The sequence below is a fragment of the Pteropus alecto genome, unplaced genomic scaffold (assembly GCF_000325575.1).
Source record: "Pteropus alecto unplaced genomic scaffold, ASM32557v1 scaffold110, whole genome shotgun sequence".
Taxonomy (NCBI): domain Eukaryota; kingdom Metazoa; phylum Chordata; class Mammalia; order Chiroptera; family Pteropodidae; genus Pteropus; species Pteropus alecto.
In genome coordinates this window covers 311,062-335,046 of record NW_006431920.1, presented here as the reverse complement: position 1 = coordinate 335,046, position 23,985 = coordinate 311,062, and the positions used below count along the sequence as shown (strand labels likewise).

The 23,985-nt window shown below is 50.9% G+C and overlaps 1 protein-coding gene across 1 annotated transcript in view; it reads left to right on the top strand.

Annotated features, from left to right (window-relative positions):
• The window catches only part of INPP5D (inositol polyphosphate-5-phosphatase D), a 111,841-nt gene that overhangs the window by 47,300 nt on the left and 40,556 nt on the right, over positions 1-23,985 (top strand). The window contains exons 3-9 of the mRNA XM_006906622.1: positions 374-524; positions 2,693-2,864; positions 6,104-6,244; positions 12,062-12,149; positions 16,904-16,984; positions 17,149-17,220; positions 18,211-18,334. Coding sequence (XP_006906684.1) covers positions 374-524; positions 2,693-2,864; positions 6,104-6,244; positions 12,062-12,149; positions 16,904-16,984; positions 17,149-17,220; positions 18,211-18,334 — 829 coding nt within the window. The remainder of the gene's footprint in view (positions 1-373; positions 525-2,692; positions 2,865-6,103; positions 6,245-12,061; positions 12,150-16,903; positions 16,985-17,148; positions 17,221-18,210; positions 18,335-23,985) is intronic.

The following is a 23,985-nucleotide window of genomic DNA, read 5'->3' as shown; positions in this document are numbered from 1 at the left end:
GGCTGCCTCACCTAAAAAGAAAAAAAAATCTGTATTTTTCTAATTTTGCCATAATAAAAATATATTATTTGTATGACAGAATACATACGTTTAAAAGTTAAAGTTTTTTTTTCTTCTTTTTTTAAACTGAGAGGAAAAAAAAAATCTTTAAAGCTGTCCTGTGTGTGCCTTTTGCAGACTGGTTCTTGGGGGCTGCTGGTTACAGGATGTGAGGGTGTGGGTGGGGCCAGCAGACACTGCGTAGGAGCCCAGGGCTTTTTCTGGATCCTGGTCACTCCCTCAGCTGGAGTCGGTCTCTGCTGCAGGTGGCCTTTGTGGTTGGGTGATGTCTCAGCCAGTTCAACCTTGCTTCTTTTCGGGGTCCTGTCTTAAGGCATCGGAAGGTGTCCCCATGAGGTTCTTCACCAAGCTGGACCAGCTCATCGAGTTCTACAAGAAGGAAAACATGGGTCTGGTGACCCACCTGCAGTACCCCGTGCCGCTGGAGGAGGAAGAGGCAGGCGACGAGCCGGAGGAGGAGACAGGTAAGGAGGGACAGAGGGCGGGCCAGGGGCCGGCTGCTGCCATGGGCAAGAGGGGCCTTCGTGATCCTGTCCTCTAAGCACCATGGCGAGGGGCCCCGGGGTGTTTCGCTGCAGCGTTTATAGATTAGGTGGGTTTGATTATCAGGGGGAGAGAGTGTGACACAGTGGTTAAGGCCAAGTTAGAAACAAAGGCTCTGGAGTCAGACGGACCTGGATCGGACTTCCTGCTCCTCAGCCTGAGTTGTGCGCCGTTGGGTAAATTACCTAACTTCTCTGAACCACAGACTTCTCTTAAAGAGACAGTGAGAATAATGTCTGCCTCCCAGGGCGTCATCAAATGAGCCAATAAGTGTAGAGCCCAAAGCCTCGTATACAGAAAGTGCTCAATAAATGCAGCTACCCTCGTCATCAAAACAATTAGCTGCATTTCACTGTGAAGAGAACGGAGGAGGAAGCCCATGAGCCTACCTGGTAGGACAGAAAGGCGTTTCTTTATATCATCATTAAAAGGGGGGGAAAAGTGCAGACCCTAAGAAGTGTGTGCGTCAGGCCTGGGGACGGACATGGACCAACCGACGAATCTGGCCAGGCTGGCAGTGCAGGGTGGGAGCTCACCTGTGGGGGGCGCCCTTTTTTTTCCCCTGATAAGTTTATTCTCTAAAAGAAAACCCCGAGACATGTCACTGAGCCCCTCAACTGGCCAAGGCCCCTCTTAAATTCCAGGGCCTGGAGACAGCCAGCTTCCCAGGGGCGCCCCCGACGGAGGGCCAATGAGGCCAGAGACACGGAGGTCCCTGGCCTGTCCCTGCCGGCCACGTGCTGGGCGTCCTGTTTGTCCTGCTCCCGTGGGCTAGCTCGTGGGCTGCCACCCCCTTCCTCCCACCTTCCCAGAGACCCTCTTTGAGTGATTGCACAGCTCACCCTCCGCCTCAGGGAGGGACTCTGAAGAGCAGCCATGTCAGCTCCGGGGACAAGGCTGGGGCCAGGCAGAGGATTTCAAAAGGACCACAGCTCCGTGGGGGCTGAGAGGGACCCGGGCAGGCCATGTCCCTTCTCGCCTCCCTCAACCCAGTAAGAGGTGCCCTCAGCTGTGAAGTAGTCAGAGCTGACATGTCCACGTGTGAGTGAGTCCAGGGTCACTCGCCAGGGCCGAGCCACGGCCACACGTCTCCCAGTTGTCCCCCCGTTGGCCGTGACACCAAAAGGCCGTCCTGCTCCCCGCCCACGCTCAGCCCAGCTTCTCTGGCCCCCCGGGGACACCCGTCTGGAGAAAGACCCGGCACCTTCCGTAAGGGCTGGAAGGAGAAACCGGGTCTCGGGAGAGCTGGCTCCACTTCTTCAGGTGGAGCTCAGGTCTCCTCAGGTGCCACGGTCCTCATGGGGACAAAACGGACTCAGAACCATCTAAAGAACCAAAGGGCCCGGCTGGGAGAGGAAGCGAAGGGCACATCCTTTACAGAGGACGCCCCCAGGTGGCTCTGTGGCCATCTGGTATGAGAAGCGGCTTAGGCAGGAGGCCCCGGACCTATGAATAGGCAAGAGTGTCACCTCTCATCCTGACGTCAAGTCGTTTGTGCCATATTTCAGTTCTCTGAGTGAAGGGAGGCCACTTGCTTTATTTTATCTGTCTCCAAAGGTCTGGGGTGGGGGGGGAGGGTAGGGGTGCAGAAGCTGGAGAAAAAGCAGAGAAAAGGGGACCAGGGCGGGAGAGCGCGTGTCCAGGGCCTGCCTGCTGCCCGCCCCATGCCTCCCGCTCCGGGAACAGGGCCTCTGCCCCAGGAGCTGGCCATCCTGCTGGGCTGCCTGTGGCTGCTGGCTCCGCTTGTCAGAGGCCTGACATGGTCATCCGACCCTAGGTGCCAGGTGTTTGCAGAGCCTCGGTGGAACAAACTGTGCTAGGCCCCAGGGCCAAAGACCACCAAGTCCAGGTTCCAGGCCCCGTGGGCTCCCTGTCTAGTCAGGGAGTCAGTGAGGGAGTGGGGACGGAAGGGACAGTGTGGACATAGATGGGGTCTACAACTGGGTACAGTGGCCTGGGCTTTGCATGTCGAGCAGGGTCAGTGCACAGAGGACCCAGTGGATCAGCCGCACCGCCTTCTCTGTTGGCGGGTGATCGGAGAGAAGCTGGTGCTTAGCCCACATGGCATCCCTGCTCTTCTCTTGGGCAGAAGGTGTCCCGTCTCCGCCTGAGCTGCCACCGAGAAACATCCTTTTATCTGCTGGGCCATGTGAAGCCAAGGAGGCCCCTCTCTTGAGTGAGAATCCAAGAGCCACCGAGTTCAGCCGGCCCAGCCTCTCTGAGACGTTGTTCCAGCGACTCCAGAGCATGGACACCAGCGGGTGAGTCCCCACCTGGCAGGTCCCCTCAGAGGCCAGCCTCGGTGCCACAACGCCCAGGCTCACTCCTGGAGGCACCCTCCCACCCTAGGACGGGTTGCTATGGAGCCCCCTGCCTGCTGCAGCGGTAGGTCTGAGGGAGCGGGGCTCAGCCGGGAGCTCCAGGACGCGGCCCTGCCCCAGACCTCGCGCGCCGCGATCCCCATGAACCGCACGCGGCGTCTCTTCCCATCACCGAAACCTCTTACCGTGGCATCCAGTGATTCAGGAGGCCTGCGCGAAGGAGCTGCCTCCACGCAGCCCTTCCCTGCTCTGGGCCCCACGCTGGGCCACCTTCCTCGTCGCCAGGAAATGGGTCAGATGAGGAGTTCTGTGTGCGGCGTGGACGATGAGGTCTACGCAGCACGGCGCTGTGCGGCGGACGGCGTGGGTTGCGATCATTCTCACCCCCGAGCTTTTACTCGCTCCAATCCAGGGTTGTTGGGATCCCGTCCCTCACGTGCTCCCATCCTGGCCCCCGCTGGTCCGCGCTGACGAGATTCTGCAGCCTCGTCGCCATCCTGTCCCGTTTCTGAGCAAGAGTCCCTGACTTTCGACAGGCTGGGGTGGGGGTAGGGGGTGGGCGGACGGCTCCGACGTGAAGGAAGGAGGGGGACTGCGTCCCCGGTGCCCAGCATGTCCTCTAGAGTAGAGCAGGCACGCACTACATATATGCTGAATGAATTAATACGTTAGTGCACGGTAACTTCCATGCATTCGTAGTGTTAAAACATTTTTGTTTCTTGGTGAGAAAAAGGCCCCTCCCAAAATATCCTAATGCCAGGGCTGCTGCAGTGTCTCCAACTGGGAAGGTCAGCGTGAGGTGAGGCGGCCAGGGCTGCTCACCTGACGTCTGGTTCCGCAGCATACGCTGGAACTGCCTGAAGGTGCGCCCAAACCGCCCAGTTGCTAAGATACCTGGTGTCTTCTGTCTCCACCTTGACGCATCCTCTGATTCTTCTCCAGGCCCACGGGGTTATGTTCTCGGCACAATCTTGAGTGGCTGGTGCTATTTGTCAATTGGCTAAATATCCAGTGCTTTGATATGTTGATACACACATTATCATGATTCTCCTGACATGTGTCTAAATAACAAATGCTTATTAAAACATTCCGTGCGGAGCCCATTGTTTAGTTTCCTCGAGCTGGCTTTTCTCTCCAGGTTTAGATGCTAAATGCTGTGAACTCTGGGGAAACGGGCGAGAGAACCCAGCGGTGCCACCATCTGCCCACTCTTCTTGACTCTCCCACATCTGTTGACTCTATCTCTTCTCCAGTCCCTGCTCTCTGGGGATAGCTATTCTCTTGGGCCTCAGGGCCCAGTGGGTCAGGACAGCATAGGCAGCCAAGCTTCGGTACAGCCTCTTGAGAGGGGCGGTGGGCAGCCGACGGCTTGTGAGCAGGAAGGGCACGCTGTCTCTGGTTTGGTTTTTCAGCCGGCATATGACAGTGGACCCTTCCCAAAACTTCTGCTTAGAGATGGGATCCCGTCCCATGGTGGAGGGACCATGGTGACACACTCAGTGCCTGCTCTCTGTTTAGTTCTGGTTCTTGAAAAACCGCGATTCTTCCTTGTGTTTTAAAGTTAATCTATCTTGCTTGTAAAATCGCTTTTTACACAGAGGACTGCCTTCAGATTATTCTTAATTATAAGACAATCTGCACAGTCTTTTGTACAAGTTAATTAGATCTAATCAGTTAGGTCATTGTTAATACAAGATTGCCAAGTAAAATTAACCTTCTCTGATAAACAGAGTTTGTATCTTAAGTCAACATTTTTCTACAACAAACATTTCAGCAAATATAGCTTCCTAAAACATGGACTCGTGGTTTCAAAGTTACAAGTCAATAATCATTAGAACTGTTAAAATGCATATCTTAATATTACGGGAGAGATTTTCTCCTTTTTAGTAGAAGAGACTTAGGCAGACACTTGATTTTTTGTGATGTCAAGACTTACAATAAGTATAGATTAAATTTAAATATTATGATGACTGGTAAGTAAATTGCTGCTGACTTGGTCTAAATAAGTCAGAATGGCTCATTCGCTCCTTTCTAATCTTAAGAACAAGAGATTTTCATTACAGAAAAGAAACGATGCTCTCTAATTTCAGCTCGATGATATGTCAAGGCTGGAACAAAGATTTTTAAGGCTTGTAATAATTTTTTCACACAAATAAATCAAGGTCCTTGAGCCTAGTTTCCTCATTTGTGAAATAAATGGAGCCTAGTTTCCTCATTTGTGAAAAAAAAGAAATGATAAAAATATCTGCCTCATAACTGGTTTGGGGCTTAAAGGAGAAAAGCAGCATAAAGTGCTTAGCAGAGTGGCTGGGATGTCATGCTCAGAAAATATTTGCTGTGATTAATTTTCGTTGTTAGAGGAGCCAAGATTCAAAGGGTACCCAGAAAAAAAGGTGCTGGGAGATAGGATGTAGAGCTGTGGTCAGACGTGGGTGACAGCCGTGTGCCCTGGGGCCTGGGGTCTCTTCTCCTGGGCCGTTGTGTTCAGTGAGTGAGTCCTGCCTGTGGTCCCATGGCATCACCCATCAACTGAAGGGGCTGAACCATCCTGGGAGCCCAAGGGTGAGGTACCTGGGCCACCACTTCCATATTGCCAGCCCCATCTCTCATCACAGAGATTCCCATCCCTCACCCCCCCAACACCTCCACCCCCACAACGCTCCCTCTCACCGCCACCCCCCAGCCTAGAATGACTCAGAACCTCTTTGACACAGAGCTCCAGGTAGCCTCCGCCTGTGGATCTGCAGTTGGCTCGTGAGCTAGAAGCATTTGCCATCTCTTCACTAGAGCCTCCCTCAGCCCTCAGATCTCATCTTTAGGAAGAAATGAAGTAGGGAAATAAGTCCAGGACACATTTTCCAAGCTGTTTTGTCTCCTTTTTAAAGGATAAACATTTCCCATCTCCAATCAGTATCGCTACCCTCCAAGTACCAGCTTGGGAAAAAGCCTTTATGGTGGGTGACACGGCACCCCACCTTGCGAACCCTTTAATCTCATTCCCATCTGCTTCTCTACCCTCCAGTGAGGCCCAGGGAACCACAGAGGCGCACAGATGGTCCCCTGAAGGACATCGTCTCAGCCGGAGACTCAGAATGCAGATCTCTTCTTGTTACTGTTGGAGTTGGTGGCCAAAGAAACAGAATAAGCATATTTTTTTAATTTCTCCTTTTTTTTTTCAGGCTTCCTGAAGAGCATCTTAAAGCCATTCAAGATTATTTAAGCACTCAGCTCACCCTGGACTCGGATTTTATGAAGACGGGCTGCACCAGTCTCCCTCATCTGAAGAAACTGACCGTTTTCCTCTGCAAGGAGCTCTATGGGTAATGCGGCCATCGGGTGGGAGGGACAGGCTGGCTGGGCCAGAGAGTCAGCCCGTAAGAGTGAGCCCCGAGCCCCGTCTGGCTGCCCCAGCTCTGCTGCTATACTCAGAACACTCAGGCAGCTGGCGGGGGCTTAGAACTCTTTGTGGTTTTTTTCGAGGTTTTGTTTTCATGGTATTTGAACTGTAACGCCTATTTTTTTTTTTTTAGCTGAAGTTAATTTGAGGTCAGTTGCTGTGGGGAGGGGTGGGCAGGAGGACACTGCCAGCCTTTTCACACTTGCTTATCCAGCATTTAAGACTTTGGGGCCTAGTCTTTCTGCTCGCTGCGGCGGGCACATTCGACGAGCACGTGGGGTGGCAAGAGGAAATAATTAAAGTCAGCCTACTTTCTGCGTGGGTGGCGATGGCCCGAGATTGCCGGCTGTGGCACTTTTAAAAAGTTGAGCCAGTTCACCAAAACATCAGTTTTCTGATACTGAATCCATCAAAGGATCGATTGGAAAAAATTCTAATTTCATTTAGACTATTTTTGATTTTGCATTTTAATTTCATTAACATAAACATGAATTTCAAGTTTAATTACGTTTTACTTGTTAGAAGTACAAACTTCGGGCTGATATGCCATCTGAAAAATGAGCAGAAGAATATTTTAAATGCTTTCTTAAAAAGCTTGAAAAATAGAAAATAACATTCAAAAACATCTGAAAGGAATCACAAGGAGCCAAAACAATCCCATAATAAATAAAAGGTCAACGTTTTGGTTGGAAATAATCGCATTTCATGTGGGTGAGGTTTTTTCAGCCTCTGCTGTGCTGTATTATTACAGATATAGCAATTTCAAAATTCTCTTGTCTGTTTCTCTGGTGCCATGTCCATCTTAGCTTAGTTAATATGCAAAAAAAGAGTCTTTGATCATCAGTCATCAAACTGAACTTTCTTCTTAAAGGCTCTTAAGTACAATCAATACGTTTGCTAAACTTAACAAATAATTTTTTTGGCAAATCTAACACTCATCAAATTGGCCAGTCAGGTTTAATTTCAATGAATTGGCTTTCCACCAATGGAGTTTCAGCCAACAGGACCTAGAGCCATCATTTATAAATTCCCACAGAGAGACATTTTCCATTCGATGCTGCTGTTATCATTCATTTATCACTGGAGAAAACACACACGTAGCACTTTCTTTTTAAGAAACACAGTTTCGTGATGACTGGTAACAAGCTTTTATTTCCACTCCAGTGGTGATCTTGTTCTTTGCTGCTTCCTCGTCCAGGAGGAAATTTGCCTTTAAGTCTCTCCAGTAGGCTCCCCCAAGTCACTCGGCCCACTGCCGCACTCCCCGACACCTCACTGCTACCTGGATTTTCCTAGGATCCAGGTCACCTTGCCTTATGGGGACAGCAGCCTCCCCGACGTGCCTACTTCTCTGGTACATTGTGTTGATGGAAGAAGCTTCCTCTGGCTTCTGGGTGTTCCACTGGGAAGATTCCGTCCAGTTGGAGTTAGAGACACTGCGATGTTCCCACGCACACCCGTTTGTGTTTGCCTTCACGGGCCACGTGGTAGCAGGATTGGAGACCCAGTTAAGTGAGAGATGGAATTTAGAAAGTGTTAGGAACAAAGTTACGGTTTCCATACCCCCCGCCACTCCCACCGATGCTGTTCCATGAAGCTAACTACAAACCTGTAGGTTTCAAAGTGCTTTGATTGGAACAGGCCATCCATCCCTCCATCCATCCATTCATCCATTTAACAAGTATGTTTGAAGGGCCTTCTCTGATCCCTGTTCTGGGTCTGCAGCAGTAAACACAACGCACAGGGTTCCTGCTCTGTTAGACCTTGTTGGAGCTGACGTCTGAGTGAGGAGTGCAATAGTGGATAAGGCCTGTAAATAAACAGGGTCATTTTAGTAAGCGTCATGACAAAATAAAACAGGAGAAAGTGATGGCGAGACCTTGAGGGCGGTGATGTGTCCTCTGGGGGTCAAGTGCAAAGGTCCTGGGGTACAAACGAAGCTGACCTGCAAGGAACAGAAAGTCTATATGGCTGGAGCACAATGAGGGAAGGTAAACCTCAGGAGTGGAGATTGGAGAGAGGCAGGCATAGGTGGCCAGATTCAGCAAATAAAACACAGGATGCTCAATTCAGTCTGAATTTTAGATAAACTACAACTACATGTTTAGTATCTTTCATGCAATATTGAGATATACATATACTAATAGGTTATCCATCGTTTGTCTGAAATTCAAATTTAATTGGGGGTCCTGTGTTTTATGGCAACGCTGGCGGGAGCCACCGCGGGTCTCCTCATAAGGCCCTGCAGAGAATTGAGAGGACTGTGGCGTGACCCGAGTTGGGGCTGTGGAGACTGGATCCCAGGAGGCAGACCCGGAGCAGGAGACCAATGCGGGGCTGCTACGGCTGGAGCATGATGGCCGCCCACGAGAAGGGAAGCGAGCAGAGGCAGGCGTCTGTTTCTGTTTCGCTTCTTGCCGAGTCCTAGGGTTTAGACAGTGCCTGGCACACAGGAACGCTGATAGATTTCAGTTAATAACCCCGGGGCTTGGGGACACGTGGGTGCTGAGAGCTGGCGCGACCTGGTGTATGTGTGAATAGTAGCAGTGGCAGGCTTGCTGTCTGGTTGGATGGGAGGCTGAGGAGTCGATGAATCGAGAGTGACCCCCAGGAGTTTGGTGTGAGCAGCAGAGTGCATGGTGATGTCAGTTATGGAGAAGGTGAATGTCAAGGAGAGTTGGGGTGGGGGCGGGATCTTTCTCTGGGATACTATTGGGTCAGGCGTTATTAGTCAAGCCCCTAGCAGCGAGGCTGCCAACCAGGGGTTATGGTGGAAGTTAGAGCCCAGGACACCTCAGGGCTAGGGGTATACATTTGGGATGCACTGACACAGAGCTGGCACTTAAAGCTGGGGGACAGTGGGGGAAAGTCACTGCAGGAAAAAAGGGGCCCAGGCTGAGCTTTTGGAGGCAGGGTGTGGGACGAGCTAGAGCAGGGGACTGAGGATGGCGCCAAAGGCGACCAGGTCTGTCTGCTCGGACCACTTGTCAGGACACCAGCTCCCCAAATGGGCAGGTCCCAGCTGAGGAGCGAGCAGCAGCGCAAAGCCTCCTCTGCACAGACGTCACTTCGGTGTCGCTACGCGCGTCCGAAATAAAGAACTTCGGCAGCGCGAAGGCTTAAGGAGGATTTGTAACCTCAAGTTAGGTTATCTAGAATGAGACAGAATCTTTCCCAAAGAACGAAGAATAAAAGGTAAAGTCACCAGAGTCTGGAAATATTTCGTAACCCCTGAAATGGAGAAATGAGAAGAAATGCAAGTGGAATTTTAAAATAAAATGCCAGTGTGGAAACAGTGAAGCGGGGTGAAGATTTTAACAAACAAATAATACTCTGGTTTCTCTTCGGAGTGCATAAATCTTTCACCTTACCAAAGAAACAAACCTCAAACAAGAATAGTTCATCATTATAACTGCTTCATGGGAGTCCGTAAAAATAAACCCATAGTTTTCAAATCGAATTTGAAAATCAAATCACAAAACAGAGCCAAGTGTCAGGGAGGTATATATAGAAAATACGAGAGGACTGAATAAGCATACACAAAGACTGTGTGATAAAAAAAAAAATTGATAATCTTTAGAAAGAGGGCATAGAGATTCAACTTACAGTGGGTAGGATGGGCTCTGGAAGAAGCAGGAAAAAATGATGCATGATTGATGACTAAACGTATAAAAGAAAAAATTGTTTTCCAGACTTTTAAAGGAGCTAAATCCAGCAATTGAGAAACCTCATAAAGATCCAGTTAACAGAAGAGAAATAGCAACACAGAAACTCCTTACAACATTTCTAAACCACAAGAGAAGATGAAGGCAGAAAGTAAATACTTAGCAACAGCACCATTGCTTTAAAAAATTACAATATGTAATATTATTCACACTCCTCAATGATACAGTAAAAACTCTGAAGCAGTATCTCCACAAAGCAGACTACTGACCTGGGATTAACTCAACCTAGATGTCATTCGAGGGCACAGGGAATCTTTGCAGATGAAAGAAAAAAAAAAAAGTGAACATGTGCTAATCACATGCCTCTACTTCTAAGAGGATCCAAGATTTTTTTTTTCCGAAAATTTTAGAGTGCTGGTGATCTTAAAAATAAGAACCCAGCAGCTAACTGAGCAGCTGGATATGAATATACCCAAAGTGAAAATGTTCATTCTATACAACCGCGACAGAAATAGAAATAAATAACAGCAGTAACCACAACCACCCAACCATCTAGACATTTTTAGATGTCTCCTACATCACAGCTGGATTAAGGAAGGAATTGACACAGCGGTAGCCTACCTGGGCTAAGTGTGGGGGTGCAGAGTACAGCAGGTCCTCCAATAACAACAGCAAAAACCCCACATATAACTTTTATAATAGTGAGTGAGAAACCCACTTAAAATGAGCAGATAATTGCTCCCTAGTAAATACAGATGATAAATTATTGGCTAAGGTAAGCAAAAGATTACCAAGGAATGCAAAACAGAACAATAAAAAATTACAGATCACTTTATAATGAAATCCAGCCCACCTAGGATGAAATAACAGAATGGGGGAAAAATACAACACTTAGATTAAATAAAAAGCAAAGTAATATAAAAGGGTTTATACCAATGTATAAAAATACTAACAAAATTTCCAACAGAAAACCAACAAAGGACACGAACAGTTTATGCAGAGAGAAATACATTAGAAACCCACCTTGTAGAAAAATATCAATGGCGTTAGAAATTAGAGGTATGCAAATCAATTCATCGATATTGAAATGCAATGTAACATCCATGAAAAGAGAGAGAAAAAATCGAATTCGGACAGCACATCTGATGTGCGGGCTCCAACAGTGATGATGGCCCCGCAATTAGCTCCATCGCTCAAAGGCTTGGCAATATTGATGGAGAAAAGTAATCTCTGTTTAGCCTAAAATTTTAATTGAAAATAGAAAAAGAAAAGCTATGTGAACAAAGCTGTTCAGAGCAGCCTTTACTTATGATCCCCACGATCTCAAAATAACCCAAATATCTAGCAATCGATTTTGGCACATTTTCTCCATAGACTGTTTTGAAACCATTAGAATGTTAAATGTGTAAAACATGAACAGTTTTTAGTGAAACAAGTGAAAAATAGAACTCAAAATGTGTCTGCCTGCCGTGCTTATAACAACATGGAAACAGTAAAGACAAGAAAGGAACAAAGACTCATTTAGTGCCCAGTACTGGGGTCGCGTCATCCGCGGGTCGGACCAGGGAAAGTCTCAGGCAAAGTCTCTGATGTCCTTCTCGGCTGCTAGGAGGGGACTTGGCCCGGGAAGCTCAGGTGGCCAGCACTGGAAGCCCCTGGGGCACGCATTTAAAATGCAGATCCCAGACGGAACCAGGTTGGGGCCCAGGCGTTTGCATGTGTAACACTCAGGTGTAAGTGTGTGATTCTCAGCAACCGTAAACTTTGGAACAGTGGATTACTAAGTGGTTTCAAAGTAGTTTTGTAATTCTAGATCCAAGTTTTCTACAGGCTAAACAGAGGTAAATGAGGTCTGTATATCCAACCAGTTTGCTCAGGGGTACGAGGCAGGAAGGAGTAGGGGGCTGGGGGCTTAGGGGGCTAGGCCAGTGCTGGCAGGCCTGGGGGCTTGTTTGTGGGGGCTTGTTCTTCAGGGAAAATTTTTTGCCTTTGCCAGAAAGGGCTCCAGATGGAACCTGGGATGCCTCAGTGAGGTCCTCACTAATTTTGACCTTCACCTTGTCCCCCATCCTCAGAGAAGTCATCCGGACCCTCCCCTCCCTGGAGTCTCTGCAGAGGCTGTTTGACCAGCAGCTCTCCCCCGGCCTCCGTCCGCGGCCTCAGGTAAAGGTTTTGGGGTTGGAACGAAGAGTTTGATAAACTGGGGCTGGGGGTGGGGAGTGAGGTAGCCAGAAGGGAGGCCCTCCCATAATGCATTACCCACTGCCTGATTTTGAGTTGAGAATAAAGATTTTGAATTACATACATGTCAATAAAGCTACTTGTTAGCGCTGAATAAGGAGGCAAGATGGGGCCTTACTCCATCATTTCTCTTCAAAAACTGAAAGAAAGAAACACATGAGATACCTAAATCCTTGATCCTGCCTCTTGCCCCAGGAAGAGCAAGGTGAGGTGCCCTTCCCCACCTCCCACCCCCCCTCCCCGCAGACACCTGCTCACAGCCAAGCAGGGGGCTGAGGCCAAGTTGTCTATTGAGCAAAGGTCTGTGTAACAGGAGGTGTCGTCAACATAATTGAAAACAAGCAAATGCAATATCTCAGAGAAAGTATTTGCAACCAAAATAATGGACAAAGGATTAACATGATTTAGAAAAAAATCTCCTACATTTTTTTTAATGGACAAAGGACACAAAAGAGGCTGTTTTACTGAAGACCTGGAAATGGCCAGCACACACACACACACACACACACACACACACACACACACACACACACGGAAAGGTGTTCAACCTCACCTCGTCAGTAACTAGAAAATGACATTTAAAATGAAGAGGCGTCTTCTTGTCTATCAGGCAAAAGCTGACTGGTGAAGTCGTGGTGGGGCGGTGTGGGGACCGGGGACTCACAGAGGCCGGCCTGCCCTCTCGCTGCTGGGAGTGGACATGAGTTTTCTGAAAATCTGTTCGGCCATTTGCATTGTCGGGGAACGGGGAGAATTCACTGCCTTCTATCCTTCTTTAGTTCTTACTGCTGGACTAGTAATAAGACATTTAAAATAACACGAGACCAGATTAACAAGAGAAAAACTAGTCTAATACGTGCACACCGGAGAATCCCAATGGGATGCCCAGATCATGAAATGGAGCTCAAAGAAATGATCAAAGTCGCCACACTTTTTATATTTTTTAAATAAAGAAACAATAATTCGTGAGAAATTGACGGTACGAAGAAAAGCAGCGCTCTTTAGAAGGCATCTAAGCGGGGCTTGGGCTTGGGCGTCCGAGGCTGGCTTATGTGGGCTTTTTCCCTCTGGAGTGTTTAACTCCTGGTGACGAGGTTGCAGGTTGCGTCTCGGCCCTCAGTAGGGAGGGCATGGGTCACAGGGAAAGTCGTCCCCTGCTTTTAGGGACAGAGGAGGCTCAGGGCTCCACCTGCTCCTGCGGCTTCTCAGGTGACTTTAACTGGAATCATCAGAGGCCATTGGGTGTCCTGGGGCAGCTACCCCGAACCATGACAGCAAGAAAATGTCAAATGCACATATCCTTCAAGCAAGCAGTTCTATATGTGGGGCTTTGTCTTAGGGACAAAAAGAGGTGTTGACAGAGATCCTTATTGGCTTTGTCTCTAGAAGCAAAACCACTGGAAACACAAAGAGAGAGAGAGAGGGAGTTGTTCGGCTGTGCTGCAGAATTTTCTAAGGCCGATGTACTGATGTGAGAACTCCAAGGCAGACTGTCGGGTGAAACAAGCAAATAGCAGAACAGTGTATAAACTTAGACACAGAAATCAAACCAGAAGGATTTATAGCCAGAGGGCATCTCTCGTTACCATGGTGGGGGGCAGGATTGGGGAGAAGGATGCTGGGCCGGGCGGGGGCGGATTTGGGTTTGACTATGTTGTTTGTGTGAGTTTCTGAGTGAGAAAACGTATATGTGTTCTATCCGTACAACTTAACAGTTCATCAGAAAAAAAAAGACAATTTTGCTTTCTTGCAAGTGAATGATGGGTTAATTTCCAGGAAAGTAAAAATCAATCTAGACAAAACAGGGACCCTGCCAGACACTAAAATTTAAATAGTTTAACTGGAAGACCACACACCCAAGTCTTTGAAGTAGGTTAGAAGAGAGAGAATCTTCCAGAGAGATAAGCCGGCTGCAGTTGCTGGGCGCACTGGCCCCGCCGGCCATAGTCTGCAGTCGTTGGCAGGTCAGGGCAGCAAGGGAGGGAAGGAGGGAGGCCTCAGATGTGGAGGCGGACAAAGGGTCCTCAGTCCCGCCCTCCCTATGAAACCCTGACTCGTGAAGAAAAGCAGAGAACGATGCCTTCAGAGGTTCACGAACGGAGGAGAGAGTTTGAGGGTGCCCTCGGTGGAGAACTCCGGGCCCGGGACCGACACATCTAGTCCAGTCTGACTCACTTCAGTGCTCCTTAGTTTCCTCGCCTGCGAAATGCGGATAGTGACAGCCAGCGTGAACACCAAGCAGAACCGAATGGGGCTGTGTTCAGGAGTGAGTGAAATCACACGCGTGAGACATGTGACTGGTCGAATCTTACCAACGTCAGGCCCTTGCCCTTAGGTGGGTGGCACAGATGGGGGGACCCTGGCCCCCCGCACGGAATTTATTTGAGAACCGCCGGGAGGTGCAAAATGTCAAGTTATCAAAATGACAGCTGGCCTGAGGACTGGGGAGAGACGTGGATCTGCCCCGTGTGAGAACAGAGGTCGCGAACCTTGGCTCCTTTGACAGGTTCAAAGTGCAATGGCGGAGCCAGCTTATGTAACCCCGCAGGCGGCGTCCAGGCCAATTCTCCCGCGTCTAGGCTGAGCTGTGAATTATGCCCTCGACCTCCACACTAGTGACATTTGGGGCCGGATCGCTCTTTGTTGTGGGGGCCTTTCCTGTGCATTGTAGGTTGTTAACACGTCCTGGCCTTTACCCACTGGATGCCATTAAAATAGCCCATTTGCGACAACCCCGAATGTCTCCAGACGTCATTAAAGCCCCACCAGCCAAGAACCGCTGGGCTAGATCTCCATTCGGATTTCAAGAGGACACTAACTGTGTGACCTTGGACAAGTCGACTGACCACTCTGACTCAGCTGTCCCCATCTGCAGAACGAGGATTAGAAGAATCAACATGCATGCGGATTAGATGAGTGTATACATCAAAAATATGCTTGGCATTGTGTAAGAGACAAACATACTGAAAAAGCTCCAGGATTGCTCTCATACCTTCAGTTCCAAGAACTCACTCCCTGTGTGTCCATAACTTCATTTACACTTTGTAAATATTTGCCAAACCTGCCCCAAAAGACAGATTCAGAGAGAAGGGGATTAAGTCACCGGCCTAAAACTGCCAGGTGACTGTCCCAGGTAGCAAGCAGGTAATTTCAAGGGTCCGAGAGGGAGAATGAGGAAAAATAAGCATAAAACAAGGGGTTCTTGCCCATCCCCCATCCCATCTACGGACCAGCCTTTCTGCTCTGACCATCCCTGAGTCTCATCCACTCCTTCAAGCCTGATCATAATAACCGCAGACTGCAAGCTTTATTAAGGAGCAAGGTCAAGACCAAAAAGTAGTCAGAGGAAGCGTTGACAGGTGTCGACTGCTGTGATGATCGTGGTGGAGTTTGTAGTGGGGGGCGGTGGGTGGTGGTTGGAGGTGGTAGCGATGGCGCTGACAAGTAGATATAGTGGTCACGGTGGGGACGGGAGCAGTGGCCACGTGGCCGATGGCGGGGACAGAAGTGGTAGTTGGCAATGGCAGAGGTAGTATCCTAGAGTGGCTGCGTCAAAAGCAGGTAGAGCCTGGTGACTTGTGAAGCAAAGGGCGGGGAAAAGGGACGTCGCCTGGTCGGCGATAACCCTCATTCAGTTCTGCTTGGTGTTCGAGTTAGTTGTCGACGTGTCTGATTGTCCCATTTTACTTCTAGAGGGCAAGGGCGGGTACTCGATACCTCTAGCATCCGGCGGCATGTCTGGCACAGAAAAGATGCTTTGTAAATATTTGTTCTGTGAATAAATACTCGAGACCATGGACTTGGTACCAGGCTGACAGGATTCAGGTCCTGCTCTGCCACTCACTAGCCAAGAAGTAACTTCAGCTCTCGGGGGCGCGTGTATGCATCGAGCGACTTTTCCGAGCACCTTCATGGCCAGGCACAATTCTGTGCACCAAAGTCGCAGCGCTGACCACAGGACCCGTGGCCCCAACTCTTAAGGAGCTTGCATTCCAGCAGAGACACACACATGAACAAATAAATGATGGTGGCGATTGATCCGCAACACAGCAGGGTGACTTGATAGAGCTGATCCAGTGGCACTTTAGCTGGCACGGCCAGGAAAGACTTCTCGGTGGATCTAGGACCTGAACGACGAGAGTGTGCCCTTCCCAGGGGAAAGCCCTGTGTCCAGGGGTTCCTCAGAGAGTGTGGCTCGAGGCCACGGGCCGGTCAGAAGTGAGGGTGGGAGCGGCTGGGTGGGGGTGGGGGGCGTACATCACGCAGAGCCGTGGAGGGCAGGGTGAAGGGCTGGGATAATTTTTTCCCGGCGGTGGGAAGCAACCAGAGCAGGGTTTTAAGCAGTGGGGTGGCTGTGTTTTGGGCGAGATGCCATGGATGGAGGAGGAGGAGTAGAGGCCGATCCTAGAGTTTCGTTTAGGCAACTGAGTGGGTGAGCCGAGAAGCCCTGGGAGAAGCAGAGTTTAGAGGGAAGAAGAAATGCAGACTTATTTTTGGCCATGATAATTTTGAGACAATCGTCAGTATCCTCGATTTCCTCGCCTGCAAAGGGGGATAATGGCAGTGCTTACAGGGTTGTTGGGGGCATGAAATGAGATGAAGCATGGGACGTGCCCAGCCTAAGGCCTCTCAGTGGCTGTCACTCACGAATGTGTCCCTATTTTCACGTTTCCCAGGTGCCTGGTGAGGCCAATCCGATCAACATGGTAACCAAGCTCAGCCAACTGACAAGTCTGCTGTCCTCTATTGAAGATAAGGTACTTGGGGGGTCCTGCAGCTTCTCTTGGCTTCTCTTTGGTCCTCTCTAAGCTCAGAGGATGCCCAGGTGTGCAAACACTAGGCTCCCTTTGACTCTGTCCCGAAGGATGCTGCCTTTCCTTCCCCTCCCAGCCACAGGAGCCCTGTGCCTTTATGCCCACAGGTCAAGGCCTTGCTGCATGAGGGCCCCGAGTCTCCCCACCGGCGTTCCCTCATCCCTCCGGTCACCTTCGAGGTAAGTGGCTGTGCTCTGCGCTTCATGGCCGGAGGCTGGGGGCATCCTCGTCCCTGTGGAAGGAGGGCTTCTGGCCCAGCAGCTAAGAATGTCAGCGCAGCCACCCGTGAAGATGCTTAAACATCAAAAGGGATGCCCACATAAATCTGTGGAACCTCCTTCAGGGGGAGGCTCCCCAGGAAAGAGCTTCTCAGCCCAAGATTGCCGCACACCTCTTCCTTCTCCAAACGGGGGCAGTGAGTGACATCAAACAGGGAGCCACCCAGAACTGGCTGCATTTAGGGAGCGTTGGGAAAAAGTACGATTCCCACCCCTGGGAATGACTGAGTTAGAATTCCCAGGCTCTGGCCCAGAAATGTGTTTTTCTTAATGATCCCCAGAGATTCTGGTGCGTCCATCACAGCCCTGGTCTCACATTCAGAGACACAAAACGAGATGTGCCCCATGCCCACCTCCCCAGAGTCCTGTCTAGCCTGACGATGATTCTGTATGAGGATATATTTCCATCTCCTGAGCATGGCAATTGTCTGTCTCCTAATTATTATCAGTCAGATGTTCCATTCTTGGTTGTAACAAGGCCCAGGAGCTTAAATCTATTAGGAAAATCCTTTCTGGAAGTAGATGACACATCAGATTAATGAGTGTTGTCAAATTGAGCAGCGAAATGAACCATCTTCCAAAGAGTTCATCTGTTTCCTCCACCAAACCTGTTGGCAAAACAGCTGATGAGCACGCAGCGGACTAGCTGGGCTCCTTCCCACCTGTTTGTGATTCTTGGGATCTGCCAGTGGAACCGTGGGCGTGTGGGCCCAGAACGAGGGAGGCCGGGACATAGAAGCCAGATGGCCCCACGTGGCACAGCGGGACGGGACGGGCCCAGGGCCTCCCAGCCATGCAGACCAGAGGCTCACCGGCCACAGCACGAAAGCCTGGACGGAGAAGGGGTGACCGACATCTCCCTCCGCTTTCTCCCCTCCCTCCTCTTCACAGGTGAAGGCAGAGTCCCTGGGGATCCCTCAGAAATTACAGCTCAAAGTTGACGTTGAGTCTGGGAAACTGATCATTAAGAAGACCAAGGACAGTTCTGAGGACAAATTCTACAGCCACAACAAAAGTAAGGCCCCCCATCACAGCCGTAACGCTTTCATTGTGCTAGTGAGTGCTCCTGCTGGTGACCAGCCAGTAGTGGGCGGCTGGAGAAGTGAGTCCTGCCACGCATATCCCACCCCTGGTCTGGGACACTCGCCGCCCCACCCCCTCTCCCGGCCTGCAGGAGCCCCACGCAGCCCAGATCGAGGGGCGCCTCTCCTGCCCCTCCTGCCTGAGGCCTCCCCTGTCCATTCCGCCTCCTTCCTTCAGGGCCTGGGGAAACGTGATGGTTCTGTGATGCGCTCCCCCCACTCGGGGCCAGAAGCATTCGGTCACCTCCCAGTGCCTGGCCCGGGGCCCTGCACATGTAAGGGGGGGTGGCCTGCCTCAGGCAGCATTCTCTGAGAGGCAGCTTCAGGTGCGTGGGCTCCGGAACCAAGCTGTCTAAACTCACATCCCGGCTCTGCCTCTTGGCAACCGTGTGACCTTGGACACGCCATTTAACTGCGCTGGGCCTCAGCTTCCTCCTCTGTGAAATGGGGATAATGAGGACGGAGTGAGTAGTCGCCATGTGAGGGTCCTTAAGAAAGAGCCTAGCACATAGGAGCCGCTGTGAGCACCTGAGGCTTTGCATTTCGCACCCTCAGGTAAACCCATCAGTAAAATGGGACGTGTTCACACACCGGGTGCTTGTGGGGAAGCTGTTCTGGGCGAGGCGCCAGGGATGCAGGGCGAGGCGCCGGGGATGCAGGGCGAGCAGGCGGACGCGGCCTCTGCCTGCGTGGGGCTCACATTGTAGTGTTGCGTGGCCAATAAATCTTCAACAAGTATAGAAATACGACGATTTCAGCTCCTGGTTCAGGGTAAAGGGAACAGACAGGGTGACGTGGGAGAGAATAATGGGGGCAGGAGACAGTGGAGGAGGGGCAGCCGCGCCGAGGAGGGCAGCCGGCGATGCCGGGCAGCGGGGCCAGAGGCCCGTGGGGAGAGAAACGCAGCAGGGAGGCCCCAGAGGAGGGTCTCTGGGGATCTGGACGGCACCAGAGCAGAGGGTGAAAAGTGCAAAGACGGGGCCCTGGCATCTGCTGCCCGGACTCAGGGCCTGCCTGCCCGGGAGGGGACAGAGCCGCGTCTCAGTGACTGCATTTTGCGCAATGAGGGTGACCAGTGCGCAGTAAGGCACTATTTTCTGAGCCATATTTCCTTACCGAATCTTGTCCTCACAATGACCGTTGAGGAAAGTAACTTTACAGATAGGGAAAGTGACTGCAAGGGCGTGTGTGTTTCAGCTGCCCATGGGAACTCAGCTGGAAGGTGGCAAAGCCACCTCATCCCCGTCCTCACCTGCCGTGCAACTAGGTGGGCTGATGCATGCCCACGACTCAGCACAGGGCCAGGCGCTTAGTAGGTGCTCAGTAAACACTGCCATTATAATTTGAGTGGGAGGCAGGAGGTTCAGGCAGGGCCAGGGATCAGAAGGAAGGACGGGGGGGCACGTGACTTAGTCGAAGCCAGCTGGGATGGGGTGGCCCCTGGCTAGGAGGACAGTGGCAGGAGTCGCTTTGCTGTGGGATCGAGGACTCGCAGACAGCCTGAACCGAATGGAAGGTGGATAAATGAGCTAAGAGGGGTTCTGTGCGCCAGGCTTGGCTTACCCTCCGCTTTGGGTCCTGGCAGGCAAAGGCCCGAGGTGGTTGTGCGGGGTCTCAGAAAGCAGGGGGATGGCAGCCCCCGGCCAGGGGCCCCATGGAGCTGGTGATCCCCGCAGAGTGGAGGAGAACACTTGAAGGAAGCGGTCGAGTTCCCCAGTGCTGGCTGACAGGTGTGGATTCCTGCCACAGACGGGTTCTTTCTGTGAGAGGCTGACAGGTTTTCCTCGAGATGCTGGGGAGGGGCTGTGGGCTGCCCCCCTCAAATAAGTTCCCACCACCACACAGCCGTTTGTGTCCATTTCGGAGGTTTTCTGGTCTGTGAACAGGATCCTTCATTCTTCAGGGTCTCATAATCCACTCGGTAACACATAACGAGAGATGCCAGATTTAGCAAATAAATAAAAATACAGGATGCCCGGTTAAACTTGCGTTTCCGATCTATAACACGTTATTTTTAGTATAAGTGTGTCCCGTGCAATACTTGGAACATGCTTGTAGTAAAAGATTATTCCTTTTCTGAAACCAAAATTTAACTGGGCATCCTGTATTTTACCTGGCACCCCTCGGTATGATCGGCATTTTTGTTCTTAATGAAATGACTTGGGAATAGAAAAGGACAAAAAAGGATAAGATAGGAAATAGCAAAGTGATTTTGTAGAGAGTAAAGGTAGATATTTTTTTCTTGAAACTTGTGTTGTAGTTACACACACACACACACACACGCGCGCGCGCGTGCGCACGCGCATTTGCAAAGTTGCATGCATGGGTCACCATGTAAAACATATTTTTCCTGGGGTCACAGGCAAAAAAGTAAAAACAAAAGGATGCAAGACCCTGGGCTAGAGGCGTTTCCCTCTTTCCTGATGTTTGGCAGCAGAAGACTCTCATCTGTTATATTAGAAGCCTGACTTGTGGGATGGAATGTTCTGGAGGCAGGTTCTCATGGGATGGAGACCATGGCTGATGGCTGGAGTGGAAAGTTGGGGACATGCTGTTGCACTAGCCTTGCCACTCGGGTGCCCTGTGGGCAGCTGCAATTCCACACTGTCTGCCCACTGTGACCTAGCCCGTGACATAGAGTGGCCTTCAGATATTGACCTGAGTCAGCACCACCAGCTCTGAAGTGGGCACCTCATGGCACACAGACTTCTAGAGTCCAAGATGCCAGCCACAGCCTCACCTCATCAAGAGCACTCGCCTGAGCTGTTATTCCGATGGCAGGAATTTGACCCAATAGTCAAGCCCTGCAAATAATGCCCGTTGCCCCCAGAACCACCTAGGGTTAGATCTCCAGGGGGGCGGGAAGGGAGATTATATATTCAGCACTGACGTGGCATCAGACACTGTGTTGGGCACAGTGGGACAGAGGATAAGAACACAGATGGGCTCAGGGCTACACTGCCCAAGTTCAGATCTAGGCTTTGTCACTTGCTAGCTGTATCATGTTGGCCTAGTTACTTAACCTCTCTGTGCCTCTATTTTCTTATCCGTGAAATGGGAATAATAATAATACTAGATTTCAGTAGCCCTGGTACCATGACAATGTGTCCAGGCAGAGGCCAGGGAAAGGCGATCTGCCCCATATGGCCATGCCGCATCCTGCGACCTCCTGCTCCTGAGTCCCACCTGGGCTGTGGCACCAGGGTCCAAGGGATCCTCTCAGGGCAGCAGGTGGGTGGCAGCCTGGGGACCAGTCCCATGCAGGAGGTGGGGGAAATGACATGACAGCACAGAGACGTGTTAGAAGCCCAGCCTCGGGTCCCAGCTCAGCCGCCGGTGACCTTAGTGCTCTCTCTCTGGCCCTCAGTTTACTCCTCTGTCACATGGGTATAGTTGTGCCCCGTAGGGCTGCTGTGAGCCTTAAATGGGTAAACATTCAAGTACATAGTGCCTAGCATCTAGTGGGTGCTCGATAAAACTAGCTGCCACCACCACTGTCATCGTCATCAATGTCCTTCCAAGGTAGCTATGAGGAAGGCAGAATAGAGCACCAAGGAGACGAGATCAGGAAATGAAGTCCCTAGACACTGGACCGTGACAGGCTGTCGTATTCACGCAGGGTTGAGATCACAGCGTTGGGCAGGACCGCTGTGTCCCCTTCCAGGTTAAAGACTTGCCGAAGGTTTGAGCAGGAGAGGGCCGTGTCGGCTTAGAGCCTCACTTCCCTCTTATCTGTCACAGAGTGTGGGTCACAGCTGAAAGGGGTGGGCCAAACTTTGACAAGAGGAAACAGAAACCTAAGATGAGTGAAGAGATTGCCCGGTCGCTCTGAAAAACTTGAGGTTTCTAGACTGAAAGAAATAACTCCCAGGGTTCTGAGAAGCACCGTGAACTCTTGTCAGTTTAATTCAATGGACTTTTTTCTTCTGAGCCTCTCCATGGGCCAGCCCTGAGTGACAGCCCTCCATTGAAGAACTGGCAGTTTGGAAGGGAAAGCCGACCTGTGAGCATGTTATTGGGATGTGTGTCAGAGGCAAGGTTAGCCCTTTGGGGAGGGTCGATGAGCTCCGTTGTGGGCTGCTTCAGGAGGCTTTATACCACAGAGATGGCTCTGTCTTTGAAGGATGAATAGGAGTTCGCTGAGCATGAGGCAGGGGACGGCACTCAGACTGAGACACTGGCACGTGCCCGGGGTGGAGCGGGGTGTTAGGGAAATCATGTTACTTCCGGCCCTAAAGGGAGGGGCAGTGGGCCACAGGGTCCCGGATGTGGGCACGGCCTTGAATGCCTAGGTCAGGGCTGGGGAGCACCAGCGGATTTACCTCCAGAGGGTGAATATACACCTTTGCGAAATTACGGGCAGTGGGAAAGCTGCCGTCAGGCAGGTGCGGGTGGAAGGGCCAAACTGGAGGTGAGGGGCCCTGAGGACGCCCAGCTCCGGGCAAGTATGGACGATGCGCGGCGGGTTCATGAGACCTCAGAAGCATGGACGCCCTGAGTCTGCCAGCCCTGATCTGAGAAATGCAGCTACCTGGCTCCTGCCCTCCCTCCAGGTGAAGCCCAGCTCACCCTCTGTCACGGCACCTGTCCCATCGGAACACAATTACCTATTCACAGGTTCCTTCCCCCAAATCAGGCAGGGTCTCTATCTTACATGCCCTGGGATCTCCACAAGATCTGGTACGCACAGGTGCATACTCAGGCACGGCCAACTGACTGAGGCACTTGCAACATTGCTCATAAATCCCTGGCCCTCCCGAACCCCATTAATGCACGTTCCACAGAGGCCAGGAAGTGGATCTTTTTTGTTTACTGCTGAATCCCTTGAGTCTAGAACAGTGCTTGGCACAAAGTAAATGATCAACAGATATATACTGAATGAATGAATGAATGAATGAATGAATTCTAGACCAGTGAAATAATAGTTTATGTGGCCGCGTGTTTAGGTGGCCTCTGTGACCGGCACGAAGAGGCACTGCATTTCAGGGCGGGGGGCTCTGGGTAAGCTGGATTCAGGTACTGGATCCAGGCCTTGCTTCACGGCTCAATAATGATGAGACCTTGAGTAAGTTACTTAACTGCTCGAAGGCTCCGTACTCACATCCATAAAACAGGGATTCCTGTGGGGTTGTCGTGGGGGCCAGTGGGATAAAGCCCGTCCTTAGCCAGTCCTGGCATACGGTCCGTTTCCAGTTAAGGTCATTGTCATAACGCACTGACCACTAGGAGGAACTCTGGTGGCAGGTGTTGGAGCATCCCCGCCCCGTTCATCACCATGTTCACTGTAGCTTTGGTGTCAAGCCTTGTATGCAGAGGAAAAAACCGGTTTGTGTATGAGGAAATCATGGCATATTCACTCACTGAGCAGCTGCTTTGTGCCAGGTGCTGGGGATGCGGAAGTGACAAGCCAGGGGGGTTACACTTAAGTCAAGGAGAAAACAAAGAAGTGCACAAATCCATAAGCGAGAGGAGGGTCGGGGGATGAACGCGAGGCTTGGAATTTAAATAGGATGGTATGATATGACAGGACTGGAAGAGTGCCTTTGGCGCTGAGACCTGAGGGTCAGGAAGATGCTGGCCACGC